The sequence below is a fragment of the Arachis stenosperma genome, chromosome 8 (assembly GCF_014773155.1).
Source record: "Arachis stenosperma cultivar V10309 chromosome 8, arast.V10309.gnm1.PFL2, whole genome shotgun sequence".
Lineage (NCBI taxonomy): Eukaryota > Viridiplantae > Streptophyta > Magnoliopsida > Fabales > Fabaceae > Arachis > Arachis stenosperma.
The window spans coordinates 13153330-13165609 of NC_080384.1; the positions used below are offsets into that span (position 1 = coordinate 13153330).

The window sequence follows — 12280 nt, forward strand, 5'->3', positions numbered from 1 at the left end:
AAAGTAAAGACAGGTAATGCGAGATCTCTCTATAGTACACGCTACTTATCAATCACAACGCCATAAAAACACAGTCAATATGCACAATCATAAATAATTCACAATATTGGTACAATACCTTTTTCGAAGCATCACAACCTCAAGAACATCTGAATTTATCAAGAGTTTGGTACCATACATAATGTTCTGTAAAATATTGGTACCTATGTACAATAATCATTGCTTAAATGAGTTGTACAATTACATGACAGAAAAATTATCTAATGAAAAGTAACCAAAAGTGTCTTTAGATTTAAAAAAAAACAACTATAATTTACTGTGAACCTAATTAATTAGTAAAATTTTTTATTTTAACAATGAGCTATACAAAAAATATTTATTGCAAATATAAAATAATAAAAAGTATTATGTAGTAACAAAAATATAACTTGAAATTATATATTGATTAATTAATTATTGAATAATTCAACATAGAATTTACAATAAAAAAATAAAAAACTGGTGATACATTTTATCCACGTATATATAATAATATTTTTTATCACTTCAAATTTTAATTTCTAAAATGTAAGTCATTTGCCGGAATTGTTATTACTGTTTTTTATAATTTCACTTGTAATTCCACATGATCAAAGTATTAAAACACAAAATACAATACTTATAATTTTGCTTCTACGACATGTAGTATCACACTCTAAAATTTAAAACAAAAAATACTATTATATATAGCATCACACCATAAAATTTTAAAACTAAAAATACCTATTGAATCGCATCCCAATAATTAATAGAAATAGCTACGATAAGATATAACCATTCGATAGTAGTCAAATCCTGACAAACCTCGAAAATTCTTTACTCTTGTAAATTGAAAAATAACAACCGGTAGCTATTGCTCACCTGTTGTCACAAGACCTTTGATCCGGTCCACATCTCTCAAAGAACAGTAATATTAAGCTTTAAGCTGTAGAGAAAATGTAAATTATTTAGAAAATAAAAAATTGCTTATATAAACATATTAAGTGTTGAGTAAGGGCATCGAAAAAATGTACCCGTCATTCTCAATATGAATGACCAACATGTCAATAAGTTTGTCATCCTTCACATATTTTCTCTCACCTTCTACACCGGTCATAACTCCAGTAACGTCTAAAATAAGTATCAAACAAAAGATTGTGCACAAATCACCCGTTTTAGTGATATTTTGTTATAAAAACAAAAGAAAATCAACTTATGTACTTGTCATAAATTATACACTTACCAACCAAAAAAGAATGTTAAGGAGAGTATCCCATAATTTTCCTAAAAAGGACTAACTTAATACCATATAACGGTATTGCATCACAGAAAGAGGGTAAGATAGTAATTCTTTTTTGAAAAAATAATAAAAAATGATGTGATATTATGCGGTACAACCCACAATTGTTACTAACTCCAAAGTATGTAAAAACATATACATCTTCCTCCGATATCAATGATTCGAACACATATATCAGATCCTTACCTACATAAGCATACATAGTTGTTCCCTATTTTTTCACAAAGAAAAATATTTTATTATTCACTTTCTACACACAGTGCCAATAAGGTCCAACTAAATAAACAAACAAAATTTATATAAAATATTTCTTTCAACAAAAATAACTAAATAAATTAAAAATATGATTTAATTCCAAAATATTATGTATTAAGTATTAACTAATAGATTTATATTCACCCAAAAGGAAGTATACATATAATGGATTCAAATATTTAATACTTTAATGTATACTATCATTATATTTTACATAAAAAATCAATTATATATTAACACAATAATTAAAATATTTAATTTAAAACGACTAATTTTATTGTTTAGTGACTTTCACTTGAGTATAAAATTTTTATACTTGACTTTTTTTTTCACACAACTCATATGAAAAACAGGTTGAGGAAACTTTTGATTTATTTTTTTAACCATAGGTATTAAAAAGAAAAAATTTGTGATGACAATCATGCGTGAGAATTAAGTGTTATGTAGAAGAGGGTTAAGATTAACGACAATCATACATATGTGTTAGTCATATTCTTATTATTTTTCTCTCTTTTTTCACCTCCATATGCATCTTTGTTTAATGGGATTAATTTAGTCTAAAATTTTGAATGTTAAATTAGTGGAGGCTATACTGCTTGGTTTCCAACAGTCAACACTACTTGGAGATGTTTGGCACAAATTTTTCTAATACAAACCTCTCTGGTTAGTTGTTACCCATACGAAAAGAGAAAATTTAAGTCTTCAAGATGAGAATAATAAACAAAGGAGTAAGAAATAATCTGACTCTCAATTTTGTTGTGATGTGCTTATTATTTCTTATCAAAGATATACATTATGCTTTTTTAGGATGTGAAAGCAAGAGTGACTCAAATTTTGTTATTTTTGGTCGGCATAAACTCTTATATCCAATCTGCATTATTTAGTAATTATGTATCTTGACATTAGTGCATGTCTTTGTAAGCTAAAATTTATAATTTTATATAACTGTCTATGAAAATCTTGCTGAAAGTCTCCCAATCCCTTTCTTTATTGGCCGAATATAACATGAGCTATATCAAAACTATTAAATATCTAATCAAATCAATTAGCTGATATAATTAAATCATATCAAAACACTTAAAAATGCATCATTTTTAATTAAATACTATCTATACTATATAAACCACATTTAAATCCATTTTTCCGTGTGTATATAATTCAAAGTAATTTATAATTTATTTGATTGAATATTATAATATAAAATAATTTATAAATTAACGCTAATTCATATATAATATATAATTAAATTTAATGAATTTAATTAAAATAAACAATAAACTATTTATTTTATTTTAGACTTCATAAATGAAAAAAATAATTCTCTAATATAACGAATTACAATTAATGTGGTATAATTAATTAAATAATATAAATTATAATAAATTATATTGATATTTAAATATATAATCAAATCAATTAGTTGTTATAATTAATTCACCATAATAATTTGTATTTAATGAGTTAAAAGAAATAAATCGAAAAATACTTTCAGAAGCATGCCACGTCAGCTCCATCATTAAATGCAGAAATTCGATTTTTATATAATAGAATAGATTCTGTCATGGCTAGCTTTTTGGCATTGGCAGACCTGAAGCATTTTATCTTTATATTGAATTGTGTCTCTATCATGGCATAAAAAGCTTTTAAACAACTTGCAACTTTAGACTTAAGTTGCAACATGTATAACCAGCAAAATCTTGTAGCATCATCAACTAAACTAAAAAAATATTTCTTTCCATTATAAGTAAGAACCTGGTATGGTCCCCAAACATCACAATGATGAACAAGGTCAAAAGTATTGGAAAAAAGACTATTATTTGATTCAAAAGTTAGATTCTTAAACTTTGCAATTGGACACACGTGACAGTCTAAGAAATCAGACTCTGGTAAGAAATTTATTGTGGACAAATTGAAATTGAAAATGACTAATTTAATGATTTTATTTGAAGCACGTCCTAAACGTGCATGCCAAAGTTGAAAATTACATAAATTGATGAATTTGAGACTCTAATTTCAATCGCTTGGAAGGAGATGTTGCTTTGAGGATGTAGAGGCCCTCATGTAGCTCACCTATCCTAATTATCTTCAATGTTGTTGTTTTGAATTTTGAACTCAAGGGAATTTATGGTGATGACAAGTGAAGTGTGTGAAATAAAAGAGGAGACTAACAAAAGATTGACATATAAATTAGGTACATAAATAACATTATGCAGTGTTATACTAGAACTTATGGCTACTGTACCGATAAAATTGGCACAAAAATGTTCATTACTTGTTTGGAAGAGAAATTGAATAATTTTGTAATGTATGTATGGTTTGAAAAAGAGATAGATCACATGCAATATGAATTGTAGTACCATTATCTAAAATCCAATCTTGTTTTTGACAAATTTGACCTTGTGAGGTATTGAGGACTACACCTGCAGGTGTAGCTACTTGTGTAGCTGCACTGGAAGCAAATTCTTGAACCTTTTGGTTGTTCAACAATTGTATGAGGTGTTGCATTTGGGAGGTACTCAATGTGAGCGTTGGAGATGGTTTAGATGCTGGAGGAGATTTTCCAGTGACCACATTGTAAATTGTCTGTTTGCCATGCAGTGGGGAACATCTTCCTCTGCCATTATTAAACCACTCTTCCACCTTAACCCATGACAACAATAAAGACGTCTCACGGTCCACAAATTCAGCTCAACAGAATACACAAATTCAATTGTAATTTTAGACTTTATCTTATCTTATAGTTATCTTTATCTTTATCTTATCTTTATTTACTTTTATCTTTCATAGGCCAATAGTCTATATATACTTAGTTTTACCTTCATAATTTACAATTCAATTCAATCAATCAACAATCAATAAAAGTTCTTTTTTCATCTTTTCCTATTCTTACACAATTTTATCATGGTATCAGAGCTCCTCTTGAGCTCTGCTGACATCCATGGGTAAATCAACCAATTCAGATCTTAAAACCCCTTCAATCTCTCATCCCACTATGAATAATCAACTTTCTTACTCTGTCCTAGATAAAGGAGAAAGGGCACACCAGCAACTTCATCCGGAGCCTCTTTTGGACTTTTCGTCAGCCCAACACTTTTCTTTCATGGCACTTCTTTTCAATGAAGAAGCTAGTCCTTCAAACCAACTTGAACTTTTGTCAAGTCCAACTACTTATTATCTTTGTTCTTTCAATACTTTTTCTACTGTTAACAATTCTTCAAATCGAGATTCATTCTTGAATACTTGGATCATTGATTCTGGTGCCACAGATCACATTGCATCAAATTTGTCTTGGTTTATTTCTTACACACAAATTTCTCCTATTATTGTTCATTTACCAAATGGTTCTCGAACTACTACTTCTTATAAAGGCATCGTTCAATTTTCACCATCCTTGGTTCTTCATGATATTTTTTATTTACCTCATTTTAATTTTAATATTATCTCTGTTTCAAAAATTACTTCAGCACTCATATGTGAACTCACTTTTTCATCTTCTTCTTGCACTCAACAGAGCAATAATTTGGGGACGATTGATTTGGCCAGAATGAGAGAGGGATTATATGTCTTTGAATCTAATTTCGGTAAAAATTCATTCACTACACACTCTATAAATTCCATCCAATCTCCACCCATTACACCTTCCAATATATGGCACTTTCGTTTAGGACACCTTTTTGGGCAAAGACTTAATCATTTACATAAACAATTTTCTTTTATCTCTATGCATCATGACGAGGCTTGTGACTTTTGTCATCTTTCTAAACAAAAAAAATTTTCATTTTCTCAAAGTTTTAACAAAGCCAATGCAAGTTTTGATTTATTACACTTTGATATTTGGGGTCCGTTTCGACAAAATTCTATTCATAATCATAAATATTTTTTTTACTATTATTGATGATTTTAGTCGCTTTACATGGGTTACTTTATTAAAATCAAAAGGAGAAGTGCAAAATCAAATAAAAAATTTTATTACTTTAATTGAAACATAATTCAACTCCAAAGTCAAAACTATTCATTCCGATAATGGACCAGAATTTATTTTACTTGATTTTTATGCTTCAAAGAGCATTATTCATCAACGTAGTTGTGTTGAAACTCCTCAACAAAATGGAAGGGTAGAACACAAGCATCAACATATTTTGAATATAGCTCGTGCTCTTATATTTCAATCTAATTTACCATCATCTTTTTGGTCTTATGCTGTTAGACATGCTGTTTATTTACTTAACAGAGTTCCATCATCCGCAATTAATTTTAAATCACCATTTGAGATTTTATTCAATCATCCACCAAATTATCATGACCTTAAAGTTTTTGGATGCTTATGTTTTGTTTCTACCCTAATGGCAAACAGATCAAAATTTGATCCAAGAGCTAAAAAGGCTGTATTTATTGGCTTTCAACAAGGTTTTAAAGGATATATTATTTATGTTTTAGAAGATAAAAGAATTGAGATTTCTAGAAACGTGATTTTTTATGAAATGATCTTGCCCTTAGTCACAAAAAATGTTCAATTTCATACACTCAGCCCAACATTGCCAAACACACCTTTTCAAAAATAAGATTCAGTTAGTCTCCCAGTCGAACCCTCACCTATACCCATTGACCCAACTCCACCTAGTTCTTTATTTTCTCCAACAACCTCTCCTTCTTCTTCACTATCGTTTCCTAACCAAGTTGAACCCATGACCATCGAATCACTTTCAACACTAGACACCAGTCCACCATCACCTTCTCATCCCCCATCACCTTCTTCACCACCTGAGCAACCCCATCATCATCATTCCGACCGGCCTCGCCGACCTCCAGCATATCTCTTTGATTACTTGTGTAATTCCTCTCTCATCTCTACAAATCAATCTCCCTCAAAGTGCAAGTATCCTTTATCTTCAGTCATGTCTTTTTCTTCTCTTTCATCTTCACATAAAAAGTTTCTTTTATCTCTACATTCTGACGTGGAGCCAAAGTCTTTTAAGGATGCCAATCAACACTCTAATTGGCATAGTGCTATGAAAAATGAGTTGGATGCTCTTGAACAGAACAAAACTTGGCGTCTTATTGATTGCCCTGCAGGGGTTAAGCCGGTTGGCTGTAAATGGGTCTATCGCATCAAGCGCAAGCCTGATGGTTCAGTTGATCAATATAAAGCACGCCTTGTGGCTAAAGGGTTCACTCAAACTGAAGGTGTTGATTTCTTGGAAACTTTCTCCCCTGTTGTCAAGCGCACCATCAGATTAGTTTTGGCATTGGCCTCTATGAAGCATTGGCCCATTCATCAGTTGGATGTCAATAATGCTTTCTTACATGGGGATCTTTCTGACTCTGCCACCTGGATTTCCATCTCCTCAACCGAATCAATGCTGTAAGCTACTAAAGTCACTGTATGGTTTACGACAATCTAGTCGTATGTGGTATGATAAACTTTCTCATCTTTTGCTATCTCATGGATATCAGCAAACCTCATCTGATTATAGTTTATTTGTTAAATTCATTGCTGATCAAATTTCTATCCTTTTAGTCTATGTTGACGACATTGTTCTCACTGGTAATTCCATTTCTGAACTTGCTACCATTAAGTCTATTTTGCACCAACACTTCCGAATTAAAGACTTGGGCCCATTAAAATATTTTTTGGGTATTGAGCTTGCTCAATCAGAGAAGAAAATTTGCTTATCTCAGAGAAAATATTGTCTTGATCTTTTGGAGGATTCTGGTTTATTAGGTGCTAAACCTGCCTCTGTTCCAATGGATAGTACCACAAGACTATATCAAGACAAAAGTCCCCTGCTATCCGACCCTTTTGTATATCGCCGTTTGGTTGGCCATCTTATCTATCTCACCACTACTCGACCGGACATCATGTATGTCACTCAACAATTAAGTCAATTCATGGCATCTCCTACTGAATCTCATCTTCAAGCTGCCAAGCATGTGTTATGATATCTGAAAACTAGTCCCGGCAAAGGACTTTTCTTTCCAAGGGAATCAGAAATTCAGCTTCTCAGCTTCAGTGACTTTGATTGGGCCAGGTGTCCTGACACACGACGATCTTTAACAGGTTATTATTTCTTCTTAGGCAGTTCTTTAGTCTCTTGGATGACCAAGAAACAAACCACCGTTGCCCGCTCATCCACGGAAGCAGAATATCGTGCACTTGCCAACACAACTTGTGAACTTCAATGGATACTAAATGTGTTACAATTTTTACGCATCTCTCCTATCCGCCCACCAGTTTTATATTATGATAATCAGAGTGCTCTTCATATTGCTGCTAACCCGGTTTTTCATGAACGGACCAAACATTTAGAGGTTGATTGTCACTTGGTTTGACAAAAAGCTCAAGTTGGAGTGATGAAACTTCTCCCAATTTCCTCTTCTAGGCAACTAGCTGACATCTTCACCAAGCCTTTGTCTTCTCAACCCTTCCATCTTAATCTGAATAAGTTTAGTGTTCTTGACATCTTTCATCCTCCAGCTTGCGGGGCATATTAAACCACTCTTCCACCTTAACACATGACAACAATAAAGACGTCTCACGGTCCACAAATTCAGCCAACAGAATACACAAATTCAATTGTAATTTTAGACTTTATCTTATCTTATAGTTATCTTTATCTTTATCTCTATCTTATCTTTATTTACTTTTATATTTCATAGGCCAATACTCTATATATACTTAGTTTTACCTTCATAGTTTACAATTCAATTCAATCAATCAACAATCAATAAAAGTTCTTTTCTCATCTTTTCCTATTCTTTCACAATTTTATCAGCCATAGCTCAGCAGAAAGCCATGAAGCTTGAAACATTTGTCGACAGTGTGCCCAAGAATACTGCAATGGGAGCACAGAGGCCTATCCTTCTTTATAGTTCCTCTGCCTCTTCCGAATTGCATAGGTAAGGGTTGGATTTTTGCTAAGAAGACAACTTGGTTTTGATTGGAGGAAGAACCAATAACTTTATGCTTCTTCTCTTGTACAACTAAGGAAAGGACTATTTTTATCGCTGGGAGCGGCTCCATCAAGAGAATTTGCTCACGAATTTGAGTATATGAATCATCGAGTCCCATAAAAAAACAATGACCATATTTTGCTTTGAAAAAATCTTGTAACGATTTAAACTCTTAACAATTGCACGAAATTGGACGATAAGAGCTAAGTTCTTCCCAAAGAACTTTAATCTTGATAAAGTATTGCGACACCAACATTGTGCCTTGTTGCAAATTCACGAGTTCTCTCTTGATCTCAAAGATTTGTGGTCCATTTCCATGTTGGAAACGATCTTTGAGATCTTTTCAAAGTTCTCAATTGAATTAATGTACCCCAAAGAAGTTGTAATATCTTTTGAAATGGAGCTGAGGATCCAGGTGCTGACGACGTCTTTTATGCATTGCCATGTCTCGAATTGCTCTATATAAATTGTAGGACCTGGTTGTGGAATGGATCCATTGATGAATCCAAGCTTGCGTTTGGCATTGGGCGCCTTTTGTATAGCTTGGATCCATGTATTATAGTTCTCCTCTATGAGCTGTTGTGTAACAAGAATGAGGACTGGTTGATCGGCCGATGAGAGAAAGTATGGATCTGCATAAATAAAGTTGTGTTTGTTCTTAAGAAAGAAATAGAAATTAAAAGCCTCTCATACTCGATGTTATGATCAGAGCCCTTACACCTCCACTGTGTTGGATTCGGAACTTAAAAAAAGTAAAACAATTCTCATCAATTCTGTTGAATGAGTTTAAGTGTGAGGTGATAAGAAACGGGATAAAGAAGAGAGATAAATTTCAGAAAAAGAAAATGGAAGAAAAGACAAGAAAATAAGAGAAAGAAAAAAGAAAAAAAATGCACGTAAAAGGTGTGGTTTTGAGAAATTGTTCTTGATACCATATTGAATCAGAGAGGATAATGATTTTGTGAGAATGATAGGAATGGAAATATTAGTTTTATTATACTGCATAGTTGGGTTTATATAAAGAGGTGCTGGCTCTTTAGATAGCAAATCATACAGTGTAGGATATAACTAACTCATTTCTAACTGATTTTAATTGAATGCAATTAATTCATAAATTAATTTGATTAATTATATTTGATTGTTAAAGATAAATATTTTATTGTTAACAACTTAAGAGCGAAAAAAAGAAAAGTAATGATATATGTGTGAGTTTTTTTTGTTAGATTTGTGCCAATTTGATTAGACTTATTATAAAAACGTTTATGCATATAACATCGCCAATTTTTTTAAATGACTTGTTGATATTTTATATATCTTCACTTTCATTAAAAATTTAAAATCTTAGACCATTTATTTTTTATTTTTATCAATATACAAACTTGATCTTTTGTAATACGAATCCAAGTTTAAAAGATGATATTTGAGATATATAATAAATTTTTTGTAATTTGAATTTACATTTAAATTTAAATTAATTTGTTTGGTTTTAAAATTAGGTTTAGGTTTAAATTTTATATTTATCATTAAATATTAAAAAAATTAAAAATTAATAATTTTAATTTATATTAGTCAGCACTTAGCACTTTTAATTAATAGGCCAGTATCATATTTATACTCAATATTTTTAAATATTGTTAGCTGATTACGAGTCCAAAATAATAAATTATACTAGTCTTATATTATCATGAGTGAATACCTTTTCGAAGAACTATGAGGCTCCAATAAAAAAATATCTTTTTCAGTCTTCGATATTTGATTTCGTGAGACAAGTTAGTTTCTTTGTCAATGATCTCTCTTCAGAACATATTTATGTGACATGTTAATCATTAATATATCCTTCATTTAATTTTTACAAGTAAAAATAATTTAAAAATCACTAATATTTCTTAGTTTTGTACAGTAAATTTAGCCAATGTATTTAAAAAAATAACAAAAAATAAAAAAATAAATGTCCTTGACAATTATTTATAAAAGACAATAAAACTCCGAACAAAAAAGAATTTGTCAATTCTAGTTGACTATTAACGGATATATCAACAGTTTAACATGCCATGTAGGCTTGTTCTATTAATATAGAGAGAGAAATATTGACAGAAGAATTAATCAGTCTCATAAAAATAAAGATAAAAATAAAAAAATATGTTTTTTATTAATTGTCTCATTGTCTTTCGAAATAATTTTGAGGGACCGATTAGAATTTTTTTTTTCTATTATCTTTAAATATTTTTATGTATTCTTACTATCAAGCTGTTTAACTATTAGTTAAGTCTTAAAAAAATTTAAGCCTTTCATTCCATGATGCCAATTTAAAGAATCAATTAGAAGTTTAGTGAGTTAGAACCAACTAATTAAAAAATATGTCTATTATAAAAAAAAATTCACTATCTTAATTTTTTGAATTTTAAAACTAAAAATACAAAAAATTGATTTAAATTGGCTAACGTTGAGTTGCCTTCCTAGACTTTTTCTTAATCTAATAAAGAAATATAGCCACGGGTTACAGTTGAAAACTGAAGGAAAAAATTGATACCAAATTAAAGGTAGAAAATTATTTAATTTTCTCTGCGATATTATTGCTAGTAGCTAGCTAGTAATTCTACGATATCCAATCCTTTGATGCTTCATTTATTTTTCAACGATGGTATAGTTGCATTCATCAAATGAATAAATCACAGTAATTTGTTCATAAATAATATTCAAATGCGGATTACATACATATATATTTACATACACTAGCCAGTAATATAATATGTACAGACACATCAATAACTTAACAATAATCTAATCTAAACTATATATACAATAACAAGAATAATCAAAGGTTATTCATTCTTAGGCATGATCTTGTTGGTATTATTATTATTGGTTGAAACTTCATTGCCACAAATTGGACAAACCTTCTTAATCTGAAGCCATGTGGTTATGCAATCTTCATGAAAAGGGTGCTTACATTCCAGTGCCACCATTGATTCACCTTCTTCATATTCTATCTGACAAACTACACACCGATCGATTCTTTCATCATCACTATTAGATTTGCAAGTGTAAGGGTATAAGCAAGAAGACACTTCATTTTCTGATAATCCTCTATTCTCTTCTCCTATGATTTCTCCCAACTCAATCAACTCTTCATAGGACATTTCATCTGGATCAATTTCATCTTCTTCCATCTCTTCTTCTTCTCCCTCGTCATCATCGTCGTAGTTGCTTCCTTCACCTTCAAGGAACTGAGTTTCTGACTCCTCAAAGTCTTGGCTTTCTAAATAATACTCAGAATCGCCATCTTCATCGCCCAAAGAGGAATAATCATCTTCGTCGTCGTCTTCTTCGTCGTCGTCACTTTCCATAGTTGCTAGGGTTGTGTATGTTGCTCCCTCTTGTTCTTGCAAGCTAATTGCAAGAATATAATCAAAGTTCTCTTGCTCAAATAATTCATTATTGTTACTACTATTATTATTGCATGGTTCTTTGTGGGTTGGTTGTTTTCCATCATCACCTTCCATATTGTTATGATGAAAATAAAAAAAAAAAGAGAGAAAAAGAACTAAAATGTGGTAGGTTTATGACAAGAGAACAAATTAAAGTGATTTGATTTGTGCATGGTATTTGAGGTGATGAATAGAAACATATTCTAAATAGATTCTATTGGGGAAGGAAGTATGAACAAACTTCCACGTCAAGTAAATGGTGAACCCTTTGCAATGGATTCTCAATATTCCATATTCTTGGGTTATTCTTAGGTCTTCTTATTACCAA

General features: G+C 30.9%; 1 protein-coding gene across 1 annotated transcript; it reads right to left on the minus strand.

The window, feature by feature from the left end:
• Positions 1-11217: 11217 nt before the first annotated feature.
• LOC130943415 (E3 ubiquitin ligase BIG BROTHER-related) lies at positions 11218-12052 on the minus strand. The gene has a single exon (XM_057871288.1). It carries the CDS (start codon positions 12025-12027, stop codon positions 11347-11349), a length of 681 nt encoding a protein of 226 aa, XP_057727271.1. The 5' UTR covers positions 12028-12052; the 3' UTR covers positions 11218-11346.
• Positions 12053-12280: the final 228 nt, after the last annotated feature.

Coding starts and splice junctions, on each gene's coding strand:
- LOC130943415 (XM_057871288.1), bottom strand. CDS start 12,027: ATGGAAGGTGATGATGGAAAACAACCAACCCACAAAGAACCATGCAAT.